Source organism: Capricornis sumatraensis, chromosome 17 (assembly GCF_032405125.1).
Source record: "Capricornis sumatraensis isolate serow.1 chromosome 17, serow.2, whole genome shotgun sequence".
Classification (NCBI taxonomy): domain Eukaryota; kingdom Metazoa; phylum Chordata; class Mammalia; order Artiodactyla; family Bovidae; genus Capricornis; species Capricornis sumatraensis.
Window position 1 is genome coordinate 61,867,756 of NC_091085.1, and position 24,032 is coordinate 61,891,787.

Genomic DNA, 24,032 nt, shown 5'->3' on the forward strand with positions numbered 1-24,032 from the left:
GGTAGTCAGGGAGGACTTCTCTGAGGAGATGACCTTCAGAGCGAGACCTCAAAAACAAGAAGGCGATGGGCACATGACGAAAGCTGGGAAAGGTACTCTGGGCGGTGGGAAAGCCTGTGCAAAAAAAAGGCCTTGAAGCAGAACACGCATGAATCACGAGTGTGACTTTTAGTCACCACGTGTTCCTCGCAGACCACCCCCTACCCCACACTAGATGGAGGGGGCAACCGAGGTGGATAAGGCCTGTCCTGATCCTCTAGGCCCTGCCAACCCAGAGGTGTGGGGAGGCAGCAAAGTAAATGAGGGGAGTTGAGGGAGGACTCCTAGAACACGGCAGCTGGGTTTACAGCTCAGGACCTGGGGACTTCCCTGGTGGTCCAGCGGTTAAGACTTCACCTCTCAGGGCAGGGTTGTGGGTTCAATCCCTGGTCAGGCAGCTAAGATTCCACAGGGCCCACCGTCAAAAAACAACAACATAAAACAGAAGCAGCGTTGTAACAAATTCAACAAAGACTTTAAAAACGGTCCACATAAAAAAAAGTCTTAAATAAGCAGAAATAAAGCTCAGGCCCTGTCCTCATGAGGAAGGCCGCAACAGAACCACAGGCTGGAGGTGTAGTTCAGTGACAGCATCAGAGGGTGGACCCCTGTGGGGGATGAGGGGTCAGGCTGCCTGGAAGGGGCCCAGTGCTAAGGCCCCATTTTCATTTCCCCGCAGCCTGACCTCTTCAGTAGGAAGGATGGAAGGCAGCCTCCTCACAGCCTCCATCGCAAGACCCTTGGGTTGGCAGGGGCTGGGGAGTTTCAGGAAGGGCAGGGGCCCTGGGACCTGCCAGAATCCCTTCCTCAGGGCCTCATCTTTCTGTCTCAGGGCAGATGAAGTCGGCCTGATCATGACCAACCTGGAGAAAGCTAATCAGGTGAGGAGACGTTTGCCGGGGCTCACTGGCCCAGGGTGGGGGGAGTCCCGGGCTGGGCGGAGGGGAGGGAGCTGAGTTCAGTCAGGACTCGTTGAGCTACATCCTGTGATGAGTACTGGGGCTAGGACATGTCAGAAGGACCCGGCCCCTGAGTTCCCAGACAGACAGAACGCTCAGAAACGGGGTGATGCAGGCAGCAGTGGTTGAGGAAGGGGCACCTGACCGAGACTCAGGACAGGGAAGACATCCCAGAGAAAGGGTCGTTGAGCTGAGACCTGATGAGTAACTGGAGCTTGCAGAGGATGGATTCCAGGCACAGGGTGGCCCTGGCAAAGGCCACAAAGCAGCCTGCAGAGCATGACGAGCGCCCTTCCCCGTGGAAGAAAGGCAGAGCAGGGACCAGGGGTCCAAGCCCATCCCCAGGCTAAGCTGGGACACGGGTCTCTCCCAACCGGACTAAGTGAGGAGCCATGTTCCGCAGAGCCAGGGGCAGTGACAAGGGGCCAGCCTGGGGCTGCTGCTCTCCCTCTGTCCCGACCTGGGGGTCTCCGCCAGCCTCCTCACTCTACCACCCGCTGAGCGCTGGGTGGCCCCCAACCTTCCCTGGAGCTCCCACGTCCTCATCCCAGCCCGGATCCCTGGAAGTCCTTCAGCCTCTCTGAGTCTCGGTTTTCGCATTTATAAATGGGGTTCCCACATCCTGCCTCCCTCTGGCTTCAGATGTGTTGCCATCTGGGGGGCTGGGTTGGGCGGAACTTTGAAAGGAGGTAGGACCCGGCCATGCGGGATCAGTCTGGAGTCCCGCGGGCCCACCACACCTCTTCCCCAGTGCCCTGCGACGCAAGCAGCCAGGGCCGTGGCCAGGAGGGGTCAGCAGTGTGACAGGGCAGGCAGTCATCTCCCTGGGGGTGGTGGAGGGAGGCCTCCTAGGAGGGGCACTCTGAGCTGGGTTCTAAAGCCCAGGCGCTGCCCTCCCGAGGAAAGGAAGAGGGCACGGCGGAGGCAAAGGCCCAGATGCATGTCTGTGGGGGCCCAAGGATGGGGTGCTCCCTCCTCGAGGAAAGTTGGGAAAGAATAACATTTTTTCGATTGATTTTTTAAGTAGGTAATCCATTTACTTAGTTCAAAACTGAAAAAGCTCCATGAGGGCATAGCCCGGAAACTCCATCTCCCCTCCCTGAACTCGGCCCCAGACCCCGTCCCCTCAGCAGCCTCCGTTACCATGTCTGGAGTCTCCTCCCAGAGAGGCATTCACAAGCCCATGAATATCTACTTTTACCCCTTTTTAAACAGAAACAATAGTTACCAAGTGCACCCTTCTGAACCTTGGCTTTGCTGTCTACGTGTCTTAGAGCTCGTTTCGGATCCATGTATAAGGCAGTTCCTCCAGTTTCACAGCTGCATCATTTTATACTACACGGACGCGTCATCAACTAACCCAGGAGAAGGCAAAGTTTCTGTTGCAAAGTTTCAGCCTTGCAAGTCGCTGTCAAAACTATTCAAAACTTTGCTGTGGTAGAGTGACAGCGTAGACAATGTGGATGTGAATGGGCGTGGCTGTGTTCCAATAAAACTTTATTTACATAAACAGGCAGCAGGCTGCATTTTGCCGGCCTCTGATCTAACTCATACCTTTCTGGCGGTATTTCCAGTATTTTAATCATCATCCTTACTACTGCAGGGAAAAACCTTGTACAGATATCACTTCATACATACCCAAGCCACTACACAGGGCAAGTTCCTAGAAGTGGAACTGTTGGGTGAAAGAGCCGGGTGCTTATAATTTGGCAGATGTGGCCAGACTGCCTTCCATGGGTTAACCAGTTTACACCCCCTTCAGCAAGATGAGAGAGCCTGTTTTCTCATAGCCTCGCCAGCACCATGTGGCATCAAACTTTTGGATTTCTGCCAGACAGGCTTAAGAAGAGAGACCTTAGAGCAGTCTGAATAGGAAGCATTTTTGATAGTTTCTTTTTTTGAGTATAAAACAAAACCTTCTCATTATAGAATATTGAAAAAAAAAAGGACACGTCACCGTGTTAGTCTTTAATATCTGTATTTATTAATACTATCTTAAATGTGAGCAAGAGGATTCTGGAGCAGGTCATTATTACTTGCATAGTAAAAACCATGCCAGTTTTCCCCAGCTGTTTCCCTGGGGTGATGAGTCGAGAACCAGATATCCTGCAGGTACCGGCGTTTGTGCTGTAGGCAAGGAACCCCCCTAAATATGAATCTGGGTGGTTGTATAGGAGAGGGACCTTCTGAGAGAGGGAGAGAAATCTGCTCTCAAGTATCTTGATGAACAGAAGGGCGAGTATCCTGGGTTTCTAGCATTTGGGATGTAAATACTTCTCTCCAGGGGAAGATGAGACTAGTAACTTTAAATTCATCTTTACAACCCAGAGGATGTCTTCATGGTCTGGGTCTCTTGCCCCTTTGAAATGTCAACAGGCATCTCCCAGGAGGTGAATCTTTGGAGTTCTCACTAGCTGATCAGTCATGTATTGATATTTACAAGGCTTGTCTTTTAGCCCAGATCTCAGGTCTCAGTCCCATTTACTCATAAAACCCTAACTATGTGGAAACATAAAAATGTTTTCTCTACGACCCCCTGCACACCCAAATCCTTTCCCCAAACAAAGCTAACTCCTAACTAGAACTATTTTTGAAACAAGGCAGGATACCATAAATAAGCAAATCATTTTAAAGATAAATCAACAAAACGTGTGCATAAATGTGTGTGAGTCTCTGCACATATAGTGGGCACAGCATACTGATTGTTGCGATCAGTGTATAAGTTAAACTTAATCACTTGACCTGCGTCACCAGCTGGGGATCAAAACACAGCTGTAGCTCTTTTCATTTTAATAGCACTTCAAGATCCCATCCACCTTGTTGTTGTTAGTAAAGGAATCCAGTTACTGACATATTTGTATGTGTCAGGCATCAAGGTGGCATACCTAATGAATCGTATTTTACCACATCACTTACTTGCAGAACAGACTTATGAGGCAGTTGCTCTTATCATCCCCATTTTGCAGACAGGGAAACTGAGGCCAAGGATACGAAATTTCTTGCCCAAGGTCACACAACCAGAAAGAAACAAAGTATAGATGTCTTTCCAGACCACAAGTCCACATTGTTAACATTTGAAAGCTTCCTTCCAGGCTTTTTTCTTATAATTTTTTGAAGAGTTAAGATTCAGTTTAGTCAGCTGTGGCATACTGATTTTTAGATGAATTTCAATGCTCCTCCATAGTAGTTGTATTTCATGACCTCCATTTCACAGAAGGAAAACTGAGACCCAGAGAGGGGACGTAACTTGTCCAGGGACCTGCAACAGCTTGTGGGCTTTGGAGCCAACCTCTGCAGACAACGTGTGGCACAGGAGCTGGGGACAAGCACTGGCCTTTTGACTAGCCTAGCCTGAAGTTTACTTGGCAGACAGAAGTGGCCTGGGAACATGCGAAAACTTGCCAGCTCATCAAGACAGCACCTCCCTTCCTGCCCTAGTGAAGTGGGAACATTTTAGCTCCACCTGGAGTCCCAAACACAGCAGGGGAACCCAGAGCCAACTCAGGGGCCCAGGACTCAGAAAGAGGACCCCAGGTCCTCAGACCTGCCTTCCCAGCTGTCCCCAGGTGCAGGGGAACAGTGGAGGGCCAGGGTGGGATCCAGTGTGGCCCCCCTCACCTCTTAACCACACCTGCCCCAATTTCCTCCCCAGCGAGCCGAGGCTGCCCAGCGGGAGGTGGAAAGTCTTCGGGAACAACTCGCCTCCGTCAACAGCTCCATCCGCCTGGCCTGTTGCTCTCCTCAGGGACCCAGTGGGGTAAGGATGGTGGCAGAGCCAGAGGGAGAAGTTGGGAAAGGCCGTGTTTGTGGGTTGGAATATGTGGGTGACATTTTGTGGGTGGACTGTGTGCATCTTCATGAAATTGTGCACATGAATGGGTCTGGGCCTCTTTGTGCATACAGTGGGCATAACATCTTTATTACCAAAGTCAGTGTGTAGTTAATTATCACAATATAATTATCAATGCTATCAATGCTATCATAGCATTATCAATGCTATGACTTGCTTCGCCTGCTGAGGGTCAATCACAGCCACAGCTCTTTTTTTCAAGCTCAAGCTTTGTATAGCTTGAGTCCATATACTTTGGAGTTTAGTCAGGTCAGAGAGGATCATTCTTACGCCAGAGGCCCAGCTGGAGCAGGGTAGGAGTTTGATCAGTAGAGCAGCAGTGCAGTTTTGATGGCTGCCACCAGGTGTCGCTGTTGTTCCCCCCCGGTCTCGACCGGCTTGGTGGATGTGTGGGGCCACATACCAAGATGTGAGGTGGACATTCATATCAGGGTGATTCTGACAAGGTCTCCCAACTACCTGCATGTTACAAAGAATCAGTCTATTGTCATCAACCTTGAGATTCCTATGTTAAGCCAGTTAGGGCATCTTTCTCATTCCTCTTAAGTTGGTGCCCTTTTAAGGTCCTGGGGACATTTCCTGCCAAGGGATTTTAATCAATACCACCCTAACCTAACCTTCTGTCGTATAATAAGAATCTTCATTGTTCCTCTCCCAGAAAGCCTGACTTCTTTATGTAAATTGGTCCTCCTTCTTTCCAGATTCCTGCTTATCAAGGAATAAGATTCATGTTGTTGATGTTGTTGAATCACTAAATTCTGTCTGATTCTTTGTGACCCCATGGACTGCAGCACACCAGACTTCCCTGTCCCTCACCATCTCCCAAAGTTTGCCCAGGTTCATGTCCACAGAATCGGTGATGCCATCCAAACATCTCATCCTCTATAGCCCCCTTCTCCTCCTCCCTCTATCCTTCCCAGCATCAGGGACTTTTCCAAGGAGTTGGCTCTTCACATCAGGTGGCCAAAGTATTGGAGCTTCAGCATCAATCCTTCCAATGAGTATTCAGGGTTGATTTCCTTTAGGATTGACTGGTTTGATCTCCCTGCAGTCCAAGGAACTTTCGAGAGTCTTCTCCAGCATCACATTTCAAAAGCATCAATTCTTCGGCCTTCAGCCTTCTTTATGGTCCAGCCCATGCAATTCATGATTGCTTCCATAAAAACAGGTCTGCTCCAGGGTGATTTGCAGTCTCCATCCATGAACCCGAAGAGGCCACAGAATTTTCATTTCACCTGACACCCTGATACACAGACCTGTGTGTCTGTATCTTTCTATTTAGGTATTTGAATGAGTCTCTCTGAACATGTGTTACTGTGTATATGTGTGTGTGTCTGTGACCTCTGGGCCAATAACTGTATCCTTAATCTGACTCCCGAGTTTCCTCATCCATACAAATAAGATCTGCTTTGTAGCGTTGTTGAGAGAATTACATGGCGTTTGGCTTATCATCTGTGCTCAGTAACCAGTTCATTCGATGTTATTATTAGTAGTGTGTTTAGGGAATGTCCAGGGTATTTCTGCCCATGACAGCATGTGGCTTCTTAGCACACACATGTCTCTGTGTGTGACGACGATGTGTCCCCTGCATATTTCCGTGTGTGTGCTTGTCCACATGAGCGCCCCTGCCGGCATATGTGTCAGTGAGTGCTGTGTCCATAGGTGTGTTAGCCTGTACCCGTGTCCCAGGAGGCAGTGTGTGTGTTATCAGCATGCTTGACATCTGCACGACCCAGAGAGTGAACTCCAGAGAGACTGAGAGGGAGAGAGAGCTCATGAGGACGCCTCACAGAGAATTTGCCAATGGTTCTTAATTAACCCCCGTGGAACCCAGCAAATGCCTGTGCTAATCAACCACGGGAAACTTTGCTGGTTTTGGGGGGTGAGCTTTTCTGAGCACAACAGTGGCGCTCGATGCTAATTAATTTAATGTGCTAATGGCATCCGCTTCCTGTTTTAATTGGCATTTATCTCCATGGAAGAATAGCTGGGGTTGGTAGTGGTCGGTTGTTTCTTTTTTTTTTCTCCTTTGTAATGCTGCTTAGATTCTTTTGTAACTGAGCTCAAGGACAGCCTGACTTCAGGTCCTCTCAAACAGAAACCTCTTTATCTTCATCCATGGCCATTTCTTAAAACCTAGAGAGGCCATGGGAGAAGGCAATGGCACCCCACTCCAGTGCTCTTGCCTGGAAAATCCCATGGACAGAGGAGCCTGGTAGGCTGCAGTCCATGGGGTCTCTAGGAGTTGGACATGACTGAGCGACTTCCCTTTCACTTTTCACTTTCATGCATTGGAGAAGGAAATGGCCACCCACTCCAGTGTTCTTGCCTGGAGAATCCCAGGGACCGGGGAGCCTGGTGGGCTGCCATCTCTGGGGTCGCACAGTCGGACACAACTGAAGTGACTTAGCAACAGCAGCAGAGAGGCCATGGGGCTTGGTGCTGGTGGCAGATTAGGGTGAGGAAGGAACCACCCTAATGTGACTTGTGGGTGCAAGCTCTCAGGTCTAATCCTGTGGTTCCCCAGGGAACGTCCCCCCCTGGGGTGGGACCTGGGCCTAATTTAGAAACCCAAACCTTTGTCTGTGCTGTTCTATGGCCAGGAACACCCTATCACTACCAATTCCTCATCCAAGTGACTACTTCTGTTTTTTATTCCTTTTTAACAAATGTTTTATTGAAGTATAACATCCACAAGGGAAAATGTGCATATGTGTATACAGCATTTGGAATTTTTCAAATTTTAACACACCCTTTAACCAGCATCCAGATCAACAAGTAAAACATTTCAGCACCTGGAAGCCTCCCTTGTACCCCCATCCAGGTGCCCCTTCCCCGGGGGAGCTCCTCTCCAGACTTCTAACAGCACACATGGGTTTTGCCTGTTTTGAAACCCGATATTTTCTTTCCTTAGGAAATCTTCTTTCTTTTTTAATTTTTAAATTATGAACGTATGATAACATTGACAGGAGACTTGGAAAATGCAAGACAGAGTTACATATAGCTCCACTATATATTACAGTTTTCTTTTAAGTAGATGAATGAAGATTTTTAGTTAGAGTTTCAATATCAAACTCTCAAACATTGATAGAATGAAAGCGGAAAGTGGAAGCATACAGTAGACCCAAAAAGCGCTATGAACCAATGCAACATACTCAAGATTTATACAGTTTTCACACAGCAGCAGGGTACAAATTCTACTCAAGTTCCTGTAGACTATCAACCAAGAGACACAGGAAAATATCCAGGGACATAAAGTGCAAAAATTTCATCATCTAAAGGTATTGAAATCATACAGAGTCTGTTCTCTTATCACTGTGGCATTATGTTAGAAATCAATATCAAAAGGTATTTGAAAATAACCCTCATATTTTCAAGTGCAATGTGACATTTACCAAGAGAGATCTTTGACTTAGCCATTGAAAGCCTCAGTAAAATTAAAAGACTGAAAAAACACAGAGGGTGATGGCAGAGAAGAAAGCATTTAAATGAGAAATGGATAGCAAAATGAGAAATTAATATCAGAGACTTTGAAAAAGCTCTGTGTATTTAGAAATTGAGATGTCCACTTTTAAATGATGGGTATTGATACCTGACCTGAATAGAATCACGCACACACTTTGGTATCTGGCTTCTTTGGGTCCGTGTTGTAGCTGGGAGAGTTATCCATGCTGTGTTACAAGTCGCGTAGATTATTCATTTCTGTTGCTGTCGAGTGTTCCATTGTCTGAGTATTCCACAACCTGTCCGTCCATTTTCTGGGGGTTTCCAGTTTGGTGCTGTTGCAGAGAAGGCTGCTGTGAACACGCGTGTCCGCTGTCTTGGTGCACAAGTCCCTGCATTTCTCCTGCATGTGTTCCAGTGACTGAAAGCGCCGGGACTTAGGGCACCACATGTTCACCTGTAGTAGCTTGGTTGTTGTTGGTTGTCCCATCGTGTCTGACTCTTTGTGACCCCTTGTGCTGCAGCACGCCCGGCCTCCCTGTCCCTCACCATCTCCCTAAGTTTGCCCAAGTTCATATCCATTGCTTCAGTGATGCCATCCAGCTGTCTCATCCTCTGATGCCCTCTTCTCCTGTCCTCAATCTTTCCCAGCACCAGGGACTTTTTCAGTGAATCAGCTGTTTGCTTCAGATGACCAAAATACTGGAGTTTCAGCTTCAGCATCAGTCCTTCCAACAAGTATTCAGGGTTGATTTCCCTTAAGATTGACTGGTTTGATCTCCTTGCAGTCCAGGGAACTCTCAGGAGTCTCCTCCAGCACCACAGTTCAAAGGCATCAGTTCTCTCTCGGTGCTCCGCCTTCTTTATGGTCCAGCTATCACAACTGTACGTGCCCACTGGGAGGATCATAGCCTTCACTATACGGACCTTTGTCGGCAGAGTGATGTCTCTGCTTTTCAACACACTATCTAGGTTTGTCATAGCTTTCCTGCCAAGAAGCAAACGTCTTCTGATTGTATGGCTGCAGTCACCATCCACAGTGATTTTAGAGCTCAAGAAAAGGAAATCTGTCACTATTTGCACCCTTTCCCCTTCTATTTGCCCCCTTTCCCCTTCTATTTGCCATGAAGTAATGGGGCCAGATGCCATGATCTTAGTTTTTTTAATATTCAGTTTTAAGCCAGCTCTTTCTCTCTCCTCCTTCACCCTCAACAAGAGGCTTAGTTCTTCTTTGCTTTCTGTCATTAGAGTGGTATCTGCATATATGAGGTTGTTGATGTTTCTCCCATCTATCTGGATTCCAGCTTGTAACTCATCCAGCCTAACATTTCTCATGATCTGCTCAGCATATAGATTAAACAAACAGGGTGACAGCAGATAGCCCTGTCGTACTCCTTTCTTGATCTTGAACCAATCAGTTGTTCCATACGGGGTTCTACCTGTTGCTTCTTGACCCACATACAGGTTTCTCAGGAGACAGATAAGGTAATCTGGTATTCTCATCTCTTTAAGAGCTTTCCACATTTTATTATGAGCCACACAGTCAATGGCTTTGGCATAGTTGATGAAGAAGAGTTGGATGTTTCTCTGGAACTCCCTAGCTTTCTCTGTGATCTAGTGTATGTTGGCAATTTGATCTCTGGTTCCCGTTCCTTTTCAAAACCCAGCTTGGACATCTGGAAGTTCTTGGTTCGCATAATGCTGAATCCTAGCATGCAAGATTTTAAGCATCACCTTATTAGCATGGGAGATGCGTGCAGCTGTCCAGTGGTTAGCACGTTCTTTAGTGCTACCCTTCTTGGGAATTGGGATGAGGATTGACCTTTTCCAGTCCTGTGGCCACTGCTGGGTCTTCCAGACTTGCTGACATACTGAATGCAGCACCTTGATGGATGTTCAGTAGATGCTGCCAAGCAGTCTTCCAAATCACTAACTTGTTCTTGAACTTCATTGCTGCTTAGACATACCTTCCTCCAAACCACTTCCTCTGAGCAGTACTTCTTCTTCCTAATTTCATTTCAAGAAGAGAGGGACAGACATACAGGCACGTGGGACCAGCTAGGCAAAGGCTCAGAAGTGGGAAGGGCCTGATTTGGGGTAGAGGGGACTGAATCACTCTGGGGGAGCACAGCAGTCCTGCAGCCCCCTGCCCCACCCCTCCTGGCCCCTCCAAGCCCCTCTTTGTGCCCAGGATAAGGTGAACTTCGCGCTGTGCTCGGGCCCTCGGCTGGAGGCTGCCCTGGCCTCCAAGGACCGGGAGATCCTGCGGCTGCTGAAGGATGTGCAGCATCTCCAGAGCTCCCTGCAGGAGCTGGAGGAGACCTCCGCCCACCAGATTGCAGACCTGGAGCGGCAGCTCACCGCCAAGTCTGAGGCCATCGAGGTAGGTCTCGCAGGAGGAGGCGGGCAGACGGGAGACGGGGAGGGCATCCCCCAGCAGAGGGACGTGAACCAGCCTCCCCCATCTTTGTTTGATCTTCTAGAAGCTAGAAGAGAAGCTCCAGGCGCAGTCTGACTATGAAGAAATTAAAACGGAGCTGAGGTATTGTGTTGGGTGGGCCCCCCACACTGCCAGGCCCTCTTCCCTGGCAGGAGGCTGCCTGGGAAGATTGCCAGGGGCCCACAGCAGAGCTCATCATCTTCCTCCCTTCCACCAGATCCCGCTTTGTGGTACCCTGTCTCCTGTCCACTGGCACCCTGGCTATCATGCCCAGTCCTTTGTCATCAAGAGCTGCCTCTGGGGAAACAGCCTTGTTGTTGCTATTGCAGGGCGGAGGTGGAGCAGGGGGAGGAGTGAAAGTGGAAGTTAGTTGCACAGTTGTGTCCAACTCTTCGAAACCCCATGGACTATGTAGCCCACCAGGCTCCTCTGTCCATGGGATTCTCCAAGCAAGAATACTGGAGTGGGTTGCCATCTCCTTCTCCAGGGGATCTTCCCGACCCAGGGATAGAACCTGGGTCTCCTGCATTGCAGGCAGATTCTTTACCAGCTGAGCTGTTGGGGAGGGGGTGATGCCTTAATCAGACCAGCTCAAGCTGCACCCCTCCAGGGGGAGTAGACCATTTCACAAGCCACTGCTTCGGGCCTGTTGTCCACTGAGTCCCATGCTGTGTGAGACCCAGGGGTGGGGTGGGTGCTCTCGAGAAGAGGAGCAGGTGGCGTGCCTCTCACGAGGCCTCGCCCCAGCCTGAGGACCCGGCTGGCCTCACGCTCTGTCTGCACTTTCTCCGGCAGCATCCTGAAAGCCATGAAACTGGCCTCCAACACCTGCAGCCTCCCCCAGGTGAGGGTCCCCACCACCGTCCCTCCCAGGCAGGCTGCCCTCAAGAGCTCTGCGCCAGCCATGCCCTCTCAGCCCTGCTTCTTGTCTCCTCAGGGCATGGCCAAGCCTGAAGACTCACTGCTCCTGGCAAAGGAGGCCTTTTTCCCTGCGCAGAAATTCCTCCTGGAAAAGCCTGGTCTTTTGGCCAGCCCTGGTAGGGGAAGCAGGATGCTCTCGGGGCTGAGGGGCTGGGGTGGGAGCTGCCCGTGGGTCTCTGGCCTCCTCCACGCCCTCAGACCACTGCCTTTAACACAAACGGTAGCAAGATGATGGGTTAAAGGCAGGCATGTTGATTGAGCGCCTGCTGTGTGCCTGGGGCTGAGCTGGTGGCCGTCCATGGCTAAGCCAGCGGGCGACTGTCCCCTAAGGTGGGACACATGGAGACAGCCAGCTCACTCAGGCCCTCCCAAGGTCCCTGGAGGGATCCCTCATGCCCCAGCCTTCGTGAGCAGCAGGGAGGGGTCACAGGGCGTTCACACCAACCCTTACTGCAGACTGCTGGGAAAGGCCTGTCTCCCAGATCGCCCCTTCTCCCCACACAGTGGCCTCATGACCTTTCAGCCACACGTATGTGCTGTCTCCATTTCCTCATCTGTGAAATGGGCAGTTACCGGCCCTAGTAGGTGCTGTGAGGGTAGATGCAAACCCAGACAAGCCGCGCGGGGCGAGCACCTAGGACGTGGGCTGTCCTGCTCCGGGATGGGGATCAACCCTCCCGGGCAAAGCGCTGGGCCCGTAACAGGTGCGCGGTTCATGCGCTTGGCGGTGGGAGGGTCACCCCAGAACTGGAATCTGGCCCAGGCCTTGCAGAACGGGGACTAGGGAAGGGCGCGGGGAGCGTGCGGCAGAAACACCAGTGCCGGTGCCTCATGCTGTCGGACGCCTATAGCACTTCTCCCCTCCCCTCCTGCCCTCTGTCCGCTTCCTCTCCTTCCAAATCTCTCCCTTTTTGTGTGTCTCTCTGCCTCCCTCTCTCTGAACCTCTGTCGCTTCGCCTTTCACTCTGTCTCTGCCTATCTCTTTCTCCCATGTTATTTCTCTCCATCTGTCTGTCTCCCTATCTCTGTTTCTCTGTGTCTCTCTGCCTCTCCCTTCCCATCACTATCTACTTCTCTGTCTTTCTGTCTGTCTCTCCTCTCTTCCTCTGTCTGTCTGTCTCTCGGTGTTCTAGAGGAGGACCCTTCGGAGGATGATTCCATCAAGGACTCTCTGGGCACGGAGCAGTCCTACCCGTCCCCTCCACAGCTCCCACCACCACCAGGGCCCGAAGACCCCCTGTCCCCCAGCCCAGGGCAGCCCTTGCTGGGCCCCAGCCTGGGCCCCGATGGCCCTCGGACTTTCTCGCTGTCCCCCTTCCCCAGCCTGGCTTCAGCGGAGAGACTGACAGGGGACACACTGCTGTCCAAGCACATGATGGCCCCGACTGCCTTCAAGGGGGAAGCGGGAGGCCTGCTAGTGTTCCCCCCAGCCTTCTATGGCGCCAAGCCCCCCACGGCCCCTGCTACCCCAGCCCCTGGCCCTGAGCCGCCCGGGGGTCCTGAGCCCGCAGAGGGGGCCGGGGGCGGCGTGGCCACGGCAGGGGCTGGAGCAGAGGAGGAGCAGCTGGACACGGCGGAGATCGCCTTCCAGGTGAAGGAGCAGCTGCTCAAACACAACATCGGGCAGCGGGTGTTCGGCCACTACGTGCTGGGGCTGTCCCAGGGCTCGGTCAGCGAGATCCTGGCCCGGCCCAAGCCCTGGCGCAAGCTCACGGTGAAGGGCAAGGAGCCCTTCATCAAGATGAAGCACTTCCTGTCGGATGAGCAGAACGTGCTGGCCCTGAGGACCATCCAGGTGCGGCAGCGAGGTGGGTGCTGGCCAAGGGCCCGTCCGCAGAGCCGTCTCCCTGGGCCAGCCCCGGGCGTGGGGCTGCTGAGGGCTGAGAACACGGCTCGCGGTTCAGAGCCTGAGTCTGCCACCTCCCAGCTGGGTGACCTGGGGCAAATGACTTTGCCTCTCTGTGCCTCAGTTTCCCGCCTCTGTAAAATAAGGGAAACCATCGTCAATCCCTCCCTCCTGGGGCTCCCTGTCCCATGCACCTGGCTGCTGCTGCGGTGCAGTTCAGGCTGATAATGGTGGGGAAAGGCCGGGCCCCTGGGGCTGCCTTGGCAGATACCCTGTAAGCACTTCCAAGCCTCAGTTTACCCATGCATAAGATGACGGGGGTGACCCCCCCCAACCTTGACAGACTCAGTGTTTAGAGTAATCCATGTGAAGGCCCCAAGTTTTGACCCCACAGACACCTGAGTTTGTGTCCAGCTCTGCCATTCATCTGCTTAGTGACCTCAGGCAGCTCTCTCTAGCTGCTCTATGCCTGAGTTTCCCCATCTGTCAGGCTCCTAAAGAGAGTTAAATCAGTATAAAGCGTGTAATAACTCCTTGAGAATTGTTAGCTATTTTCTTTCCTTTCCTTTTTTTTGGCCACACCTTGGGGCATGTGGGATGTTAGTTCCCCCACCAGTGATCGAACCTGCATCCTCTGCAGTGGAAGCACAGTCTTAACCATGGGACCACCAAGAAAGTCCCAAGATAATTGTTCACTTTGATGGTGCCTGCCCTCATTGGGCTTTGTTGTTATTTCAAGCTGAAATCTCCTGTGCGTCCACAGTTTGTCACACAGACTCACTATCTGGCTCTCACTCTCCCAGCCCTGGGAGGAAGACACCAGCCTGTCACCCTGCCCAGCACCAGGGACTGACCCCCAACATGCAGGTCCCCACAACAGACACCTCCTTTCCTCCCCCAGGCAGTATCACCCCAAGAATCCGCACGCCAGAGACCGGCTCGGATGACGCCATCAAGAGCATCCTAGAACAGGCCAAGAAGGAGATCGAGTCACAAAAGGGGGGTGAGTGTGGCCACAGCAGGTGAGGCCTGAGGCCTCCAGGGCCTGTCCTGAGCAGGAGGTGAGGCTGTGTCCACCCCAGAGGGGATTCCAAGCAGGTCTGAACCTCTTCCTTTTTCACAACCTGCAGACAAGTGAAATCTAGGCCTGGAAAGTACTAGATCCATTATCCGGTATGGGAGCTATAAGCCATTTAACTACAGTTAAGTGAAATTACGGAGAAGGCAGTGGCACCCCACTCCAGTACTCTTGCCTGGAAAATCCCATGGACGGAGGAACCTGGTGGGCTGCAGTCCATGGGGTCACTAAGAGTCGGACACAACTGAGTGACTTCACTTTCACTTTTCACTTTCATGCATTGGAGGAGGAAATGGCAACCCACTCCAGTGTTCTTGCCTGGAGAATCCCAGGGACGGGGGAGGCTGGTGGGCTGCCGTCTATGGGGTCGCACAGAGTCGGACATGACTGAAGCGACTTGCAGCAACAGCAGCAGCAGAGTTATTGAAAGGACTTAATAAGATAGAAATAAAGCAACTGATACAGTACCTGGCAAGTAGTCAGTATTTTAAAAAACACCAATTGTAATTGTTAAAGACTCTGAGAAGTTCTGCAACTGAGAAACCTTTTTTTTTTTTAATTACTACCTTCACTAATTAAAAAAAAATTTATTCATTTATTATTTGGCTGAACCAGGTCTTCATTGTGGCACATGGGACTGGTTTTTTGTTTGTTTTAATATTTACTCTTTTTTTTAAACTTTTTATTTTGTATTGGGGTATAGCTGCCTAAGTGTTGTGATAGTTCCAGGTGAACAGGGAAGGGACTCCATCATACCTATACATATCCATATTTCCATTCGTCCCCAAACTCTCCTCCCATTCAGGCTGCCACATAACGTTGAGCAGAGTTCCCTATGCTATACAGTAGATCCTTGTTAGTTATCTATTTTAAATATAGCTGTGTGTATATGTCCATCCCAAACTCCCTAACTATCCCTTCCCCCAGCACCAGGGATCAAACCTGGGTCCTCTGCATTTAGAATGTGGAATCTAAGCCACCAAACCACCAAGGAAGTCCCTAGAAACCTCTTTAACTAGAGTCATTCTTCAGCTATAGAAAATTTTTGCTCTATTTTATATTCGACTATATATTTGGAGGGAAAGTATTTCAGCTTTTTTGGAAGGAGTGGTAAGCGTGGTAAGCAGACATTCTTCACTGCCTTACCCCAAATCATTTGCCATCTTTTTTCTTGCTAACAAAACTCTAAGTTCAGGATTTGACCAAAGACCTGAGGCCACAGGGATCCTTCAAGAGGACCACATATTCATGTCACTATTTGAAATCCTTCCATGGCTCCCCATTGCCCTCAGGTTAAAATCCTAATTCCCCAACAAGGGCTATAGGCCCTAGAATAGTCTCCAGACTCCTCCTGACCCCTCCATGCCTCTCACATGAACTGTTTTTGCTCATGACCACCCTCACTCCTGCTTCTGTGCCCCTAAGGCCATCTTCACCCCAGCCACCCTTGTGTCCAGCTCCTGCTCCTACTTTACAACTCATCTCAGAACTCATCTCCTCCAGGAAGCCCCCAGCCCCATCCTGGTGGATTGGACTCCACCCCTCCTCGGATCCCCCATAATGACCTGTATTGTTCGGTGCAATGGAGCCTGAGTGCCCTGGCTGCCAATTTTGCCTCAGCTATTTATTAAACAGTGTGACCTCTGGCAAATTACTTAGCCTCTCTGTGCCTTCATTTTCTCATCTTTAAAATAGCTGCAGTATTTGTATTCCCTTCTCAAGGCTGTGTGAGGATCAAATGACATCAGGCACGGCAAGCACTCAGCTGGGGTCTAGTATGTAGAAGGTGCCCCTGGAAAGTTAGCCGTCCTCATTACATTATCACTGTGTCTCCACTGTTGCATTTATTCATGTTACAAATGACTCTGCTGATGTGGCTGTCCCTCCAAGTGGGGGATTCTTACAACCAGGGACCTATCACCTATCACATCCCTGCACCCAGCATAATGCAGTACAGCCAGTGTAGACCACAGCTGACTCAGAACTGGATGCCGGCTTCAGCACTCCCACTCCGTTTTACAGTATCTGCTCCCCCTGGTGGTAACTTGGGGCAAGTGTCCCTATTCCCAAGTCTGCTGCTGGAAGCCACGAATTTCCCATGGACCCTCTTTTTCCTGGTCCCTGGAAAGGACAGAGAGAGGTTAACCCTGCTGGGATCCTGCTCTGCCCTACCCAGATAATCTGCTGAGCCCCAACTGTGTACACACTTAGTTATGTCTTCTTGGTCAATTCTGGTAGCTAAAGCGAGGCAGTCATTCAGTAAACATTAAATGCCTACTGTGTGCTGGACAGAGGTTACACATGTAGATGAGACGCAGTATTGGGGTGAAAAGAACCATGAGAAACAGTATCGTCTAACTCTTCCACTAAACAGACAACTGAGGCCAAAGAGAGGGGACATACTCACAGTTATTCGGAGACCAGAGGAGAACACGGGCCTCCTGACTCCCTGCGCAGTGCTCTCCCACTGGGAGGTCTGCATCAAGGTGGCAAAGAAATTAAAAAGACATCACAGAGGGACACCTTTGCTCGAGTTGCCCAGGCAGGGGGTTTCCATTTAGGGTCTGAAAAGTTCAGCAAGAGGAAGAGTGCCAGGTTACCCCACGATGTCCCTCACAGAAGTGAAGACTAAGCAGAGAGCAATTAGCATCCCTCTGGGAAGGAAGTGAATATGGCTGACACTGACCTGGGAGCTCTGCTTTGGGGGATCAAAGGAAATATTCAGAGTGGGAATAAAAATGTATATACAAGCTATCTCTTTATTGTTGTTTCCAGCAGTGACAAAGTAGAAACCTAAGTGTCCAGCAGTGGAGGGCTTGATAGCTAAAGCAGAGAGTATTTCTTCAGTGGCATATGCAGCCATTAAAGATAGAAGAACTTCAAATTGTAGGAAAAAACACTCATGTTGACACTAAGTGGGAGCAAGCCAGGCCACACTGCCACGTATCAAGTGTGGCCATCCCATGCATGTAGTTAGAAAACAGATTGGAAGGGAAAACCTGGAAAAATTTCATGTGATTACCACTGGGGGAAAGATCAGAGGGGATTTTCATTTTCATCTTAAGTTTTTGTGCATTGTTAGCTCTCCAGATAGACATGTATTACTTTTTTTTTAACAGAGGGGGATTTTTTGGCCATGCTCGCTCTCTGTTGCTTTGCGTGGGCTTTCTCTAGTTGTGGTGAGCAGAGGCTGCTCTTCATTGCAGTGGCTTCTCTTGTTGCGGAGCACAGGCTTGAGGGTGCTCGGGCTCAATAGCTGTGCACTCGGGCTTCATTGCCCCACGGCATGTGGAGTCTTCCCAGACCAGGGTTCAAACCCGTGTTCCCCGCGTTGGCAGGCGGATTCTTACCCACTTCACCACCAGGGACGTTGGTTTTGTTTTGTGTTTTGAGGTAAAATTCACAGAACATGAATCTAACCATTTTAGAGTGAATAATTCAGTGGCATTGAGTGGCTTCACAATGTTTTGCAGCCACTGTCTCTGTCTAGTTCCCAAACATCTTTATCCCCCCAAAAGGAAACACTGTGCCCATTAGCAGTCACTCCCCACGCCTCACCTCCCCTGAGCCCCAGGGAGGCCCCAGTCTGTTTTCTGTGTCTGTGGCTCTCCTTGTTCTGGATATTTCATATGAGCAGAAACTGTCCAATAGGTGGCCTCTTGTGCCTGGCTCCTTTCACTTCACGTAATGTTTTCAAGTTTCCTCCATATGGTATCAGTGCTTCCTTCCTTTTATGACTGAATAGTATTCCATTGCTCTATTGCTTTTTAATTGGCAAAGCAATAGAAATTATTTTTAATGGAGCTATGAGGATCCACCGGGGTGCAGACTGCACAGCGAGATAGTCAAGGAAGGGCTGTGTTGATCTAGGTTGGTCCAGGGTTGGGGAGAGACCCCAGTGTAGGAAAGGCCACTAAAAGCAGAGGGAAGCACGGTCCTGCTGTTCCTTTGTGTTGACCACTTGTAGAATTTTCACCAAGTAATGTATTGCTTATTTGGCTTGCTCTGCCGCTCAATAGAAAGCAGGTTATACTGTGTGTCCCCTTCTGGGACTTGCTTTAATTTGCATAGGTGGATCACAGCATGTGTAAAAGCAAGTCTAACGTTACAGTATCCCCATGAACACTTTTCCCACATAAGCTAAAATCTCAGTGTCCACCTGGATTTTATCCCCAGATGCAGAGGTTTGCTCCCAACATGTCTCTGGTATAATTTCTGTGCTGTGAACGTCTTTGTCCATCAAGCCATGCCCTGTCCACAGGCCTCCAGCCTCCCTGTCCCCTTTCCCACAGGCGAGCCCAAGAACTCAGCAGCCCCACTGAGTATCACCAACGGCACAGCCCCTGCCAGCACCACCTCGGAAGACGCCATCAAGAACATTCTGGAGCAAGCACGCCGTGAGATGCAAGCGCAGCAGCAGGCCCTGCTGGAGATGGAGGCCGGCGCCCGGGGCCGCTCGGTGCCTCCCTCGCCCCCAGAGCGGCCTTCACTGGCCGCCGTGAGCCAGAACGGGGCCCCGACGCTCGTCAAGCAGGAGGACAGCGGTGTCGGCAGCGGGGGGACGAGCAGCAGCGGCACACAGACCTCCCTCACGGTCCTGTCCCCGGCCGCCTTCGTGCAGAGCATCATCCGGAAGGTCAAGTCGGAGATCGGCGACGCCGGCTATTTCGACCACCACTGGGCCTCGGACCGCGGCCTGCTCAGCCGCCCCTACGCCTCTGTCTCTCCCTCACTCTCCTCCTCCTCCAGCTACTCCGGCCAGCCCAATGGGCGGGCCTGGCCCCGTGGGGACGAGGCCCCCGCAGTCCCCGAGGACGAAGCGGCCGGGAGCGAGGACGAGCCCCCCAGGGTGGGCGAGCTCAAGGCCGAGGGGGGCGGCCCTGAAGGGGGCGGCGGCGGACGGCTGGCCTACTACCCAGCCTACGTGCCCCGCACGCTGAAGCCCACCGTGCCGCCCCTGACCCCCGAGCAATACGAGCTCTACATGTACCGCGAGGTGGACACCCTGGAGCTGACGCGCCAGGTCAAGGAGAAGCTGGCCAAGAATGGAATCTGCCAGAGGATCTTCGGGGAGAAGGTGAAGATGGTGGGGTTCGCCCTGGAGGTTCAGGGAGCCTGGGGAACGAGGACACCTTTGCCGTGTCCATGGCCTGGAAAGAAGGGTGTGTGTGTATGTGAGCAAGAACTGAGCAGAAGCAGGATTCAGAGCCAGATCTGAGTGACCCCAAAAGCCCCTTTTCCTGTCCCTGGGCAGTGGGGAAAGGGGAGCCACAGACAAGGCTGGCGTTCAGTTCTTCAGTTTTTAAAGCTGTGAAAAGCTTCCATCTGGTTAGGTAAAAGCCACCTATCCCCCTCTTTCAGTAACCTCCATCCCTCCCATGGTCCATTGCACTTAAGTGTTAAGGCTCAGCCCAGCTTGGAAGAATAGGAAATACAACACAGGAAGGCTTCCTGGAAGAGGAGGCGCTTAAGGGGTCTTAGAGTCCAAGTAGGATTTTTAGATGGACTTCCCTTGTGGCTCAGCTGGTAAAGAATCTGCCTGCAATGCGGGAGACCTGGGTTCAATCCCTGGGTTGGGAAGACCCCTTGGAGAAGGGAAAGGGTACCCACTCCAGGATTCTGGCCTGGAGAATTCCGTGAACTGTAAGGAACTCTGGAAGGGCACTGCAGGTGGCGGGCACAGCATAGGCACACAGCAGGCGTATGGAGAGTGAAGATCTCTTGAAGGCAGCCCTCTCCTCGGAACAGGAGTGAGCAGCAGTCCCTAAGGGTCTGGGGAAGAGAGGTGGAGGGGATGGCCAGGACCTGCTGACCCAGCCTTCCCGCCCTGCCCATCCCCAGGTGCTGGGCCTGTCACAGGGCAGCGTGAGCGACATGCTGTCCCGGCCGAAGCCGTGGAGCAAGCTGACGCAGAAGGGACGGGAGCCCTTTATCCGCATGCAGCTGTGGCTCTCGGACCAGCTTGGCCAGGCTGTGGGCCAGCAGCCCAGCGCCTCCCAGGGTGAGTACAGACGGGGCCCCAAACCTCCGAGAGCCCTCACTCTTCCAGTCTGTGCAGTGGCTTCACTGCCCAGGTCTCCCTTCCCCTGCCCCTCCCCACTGCTGCCCTGAAAGGGTCCCTGCTCCGCTTTCATCCTTCCCTCAGCCAGATTGACCTCTAGGTGGCGCCAGAGTGCCTAGACTGAGCGGGAGTGGTGGGGTGGGGGCGGTGCCCACCTTACCATCCCATGTCAGAAGTCTGCTGATTGATCTCTTTCCCAGCAATCCAGCTTGCAGCCTCAGAATCCTTCTTCGCACAGAGCCTTCGAGTTTATATTAACAAATTTCCATCAGGCACCAGTTAAATACGTTGAGGAAGAAGTACCTTTTTCCACTTCACTGGAAGGTGCCCTGTGGACCAGCACAGGAATTTCTAAACACACCCCTCCCAACTAGGGACACCTCCCCAGACATGTACCCTGCCCTCCCCGAACTGTCCAGCGGCTCAGCTCACACTGGAAAGCCCAGTGAGTGGGTGACTCTTGATTCCTCAGGAGGTGACCCCCATTATCTCATGGAATCCTCTTTATGGCCCTGAGCATGGTAGTTGCAAGTATAGCACTGCTTGTATTATGGCCCCATTTAACAGATTCAGGAACTGAGGTTCAATAAAGTCACCCTACCCAAGATATCTTCTAAAAAGTGGTTTTCTAACATACTGCTGCTGCTGCTAAGTCGCTTGTCGTTGTCTGACTCTGTGCAACCCCATAGATGGCAGCCCACCAGGCTCCCCCGTCCCTGGGATTCTCCAGGCAAGAACACTGGAGTGGGTTGCCATTTCCTCCTCCAATGCATGAAAGTGAAAAGGGAAAGTGAAGTCACTCAGTCGTGTCTGACTCTTAGCGACTCCATGGACTGCAGCCCACCAGGCTCCTCCGTCCATGGGATTTTCTAGGCAAGAGTACTGGGGTGCCATTGCCTTCTCCATTTTCTAACATACATGTACACAAAATGTCTTAAGAAAAATGTGGTTTTATTTTTTAAGGTAATTACCATTTTGTTATAGTGAGACTATTAAAGCTGTACTCTCACAGCAACTGTCAAGTATATGTATATAATAGGATTGTTAACTACAGCCACCATGCTGTGTATCGAATCCCAGAACTTACTCATCTCATATGCATCTTTTTATTACATTATTGTTGATTGCTGTGGGGATTCACTGTATTTTACATAGCTAACTCTGGCAGTTGGACTTGTCAGTCATTGCCAAGTCCTTTTTTTTTTTCTCTTAACTTTTAATTTTGATGTAATTTCTAACTTACCAAAGAGTTGAAGCAATAGAACAACCAACTTTCAATATCCTGCATACCGATTCACCAGTTGCTAATTTTGCCATATTTGTGCTTTTTCTCTCAACCATTTAAGAGATTAATTGAAGATATCATGTCCCTTTACCCCTAAACATTTCAAAATTATTTACTAAGAAAGAAATTTTATAATAACACAATACTGCTATGTAACCCACCATCTATATTCCAAGTTTCTTCAGTTGTCCCAGTAGTCACCTTTATATAATTTTATCTTTCCCTGTCCAGGTCAAATTCAGGATCACTTGTATTTAGTCATGTCTCTTTAGTCCCTTTCAATTTGGACAGTTCTTCTGCCTCTCTCTAAAGTTTTTTAGTTTTGACGTTTGTGAAAACTGAAAGCCAGTTATGTTATAGACGGATGCTCAGTTCAACTTTGTCTCATGTTTCCTTGTGGTTAGATTCAAGCTGTGCACTTCGGGCAGGAATATCCCAGAAATGTTGCTCTGTCCTTCTCAGTCCATCATATCAGGAGTCACCAGCTGTTGATTTGGCCTGTGATTGGAGGTGCTAACTTCGATCACCAGATTGAGGTGGTGTTGGCAGACAGCTGTACCTATAAAGTTACTGTTTTTCCCTTTGTACTTAAAAGTATCCTGTGGGGAGATACTTTGGGACTATATGGATATCTTTTTCCTCCTCCAACTTTCATCTACTGGTTTTCACAGCCAGGATGGTGCCGGCCTGAGATTTTACTGTGGTAGTTGCAAAATGGTTGTTGCCAACTCTTGGCTGTAACAAACAAGCCTGCCCAAACCATGCATGTCTATGCCAGATTGAGTAACTGCCTTCTCTGTCTCTCTGCGGCCCACAGTCAGTCCCACTGAACCAAGGTCCTCGCCATCCCCACCCCCTAGTCCCACGGAGCCACCGGAGAAGAGCTCCCAGGAGCCCCTGAGTCTGACACTGGAGAGCAGCAAGGAGAACCAGCAGCCAGAGGGACGCTCCAGCTCATCACTGAGTGGGAAGATTTACTCGGGCAGCCAGACCACAGGGGGCATCCAGGAGATTGTGGCCATGTCCCCCGAGCTGGACACGTACTCCATCACCAAGAGGGTCAAAGAGGTCCTCACAGACAACAACCTAGGTACAGGGTACCGGGAGTCAGGGATGCTGCCTCTTGCCCTGCTTGGCTCCCCCTTGCCTTAAGGAAAGAGCCATGGTGAGATCCCAGGCACTGGGGTCCCTTCTGCAGGTGCTGCTCAGCCCTGGGCCACCCAGGGCCCCCTGGGAGGCATCTGACTCTGAACTGGGTCTCTAGAGTGGACAGCAGGGAGGTCAGTATGCTGTCCTCCTAAAGTTCTTAGCCCACAAGTTGCAAAACTTCATTCCAGGAGGACTTAGAGAATCCCAGTAAGATTCTAACTCAGTCCTCATCCAATGCTGGGGGCCCAAGGGAGAAATCTGGATTCTTTAATTTTTTGAATTACAAACTCCTCCACATCTCAGATGGGAGTCAAGTCATGCACACAAACCCCAACTTTTCACTACAATTTCTATAATAAAAATAAGATATCACTATTTGAAAATGCCAAACAATACAGGGGAAAAAAATTAAAATTTAAACAAATAAAATGTCCCCTAACCTCCCAGTCATACGCCAAAGTTTTTCTGTATCTTTGAGATTTTCTGAACACATACAAAATTGTATGCTCTCCTAGTTTCTTCTCTTCTTTTTTCTAGATAGATGAAATTACACACAGGCTATCCTTCCACTTGCTTTTTAAAACCTAACACTGTTCTACAGCGGACCCTCTGCTGCCTTAGAATGAATAGTCCACCTGCAGTCTTTGTCACTGTTGCAAAATTTTTCAGGCCATGGATGCCCCATATTTTTTATGCAGCTGATGAGCATTTTGCTTGTTCCCAATTTCCTGCTGCCTCTGAAACCACATCCACATGCGTCTTTGTGCCCTTGGGCAAGTACAACTGGAGGAGAAATCCCAGGCAGTGGAATTGCTGGATCAGAGGGTTTGCACATTGAAATTTTGATAGAATCTGTCAAATTACTCTCTGACAAGGTGATACTTATTTGTGCACATGAAGTTTGCAGACAATGTCAGGGATCCTCTAGGAGTGAATCACGTCTAAATCATGACAGCATTT

The 24,032-nt window shown here is 50.5% G+C and overlaps 1 protein-coding gene across 1 annotated transcript in view; it reads left to right on the forward strand.

Moving 5' to 3' along the window:
• Positions 1–24,032, forward strand: part of CUX2 (cut like homeobox 2) — a 276,351-nt gene that overhangs the window by 243,575 nt on the left and 8,744 nt on the right. The window contains exons 9-19 of the mRNA XM_068989833.1: positions 872–920; positions 4,651–4,755; positions 10,484–10,675; positions 10,776–10,834; positions 11,528–11,576; positions 11,670–11,769; positions 12,787–13,461; positions 14,401–14,502; positions 18,870–19,654; positions 20,419–20,578; positions 22,741–23,013. Of these exons, the coding sequence (XP_068845934.1) occupies positions 872–920; positions 4,651–4,755; positions 10,484–10,675; positions 10,776–10,834; positions 11,528–11,576; positions 11,670–11,769; positions 12,787–13,461; positions 14,401–14,502; positions 18,870–19,654; positions 20,419–20,578; positions 22,741–23,013 (2,549 nt within the window). The remainder of the gene's footprint in view (positions 1–871; positions 921–4,650; positions 4,756–10,483; positions 10,676–10,775; positions 10,835–11,527; positions 11,577–11,669; positions 11,770–12,786; positions 13,462–14,400; positions 14,503–18,869; positions 19,655–20,418; positions 20,579–22,740; positions 23,014–24,032) is intronic.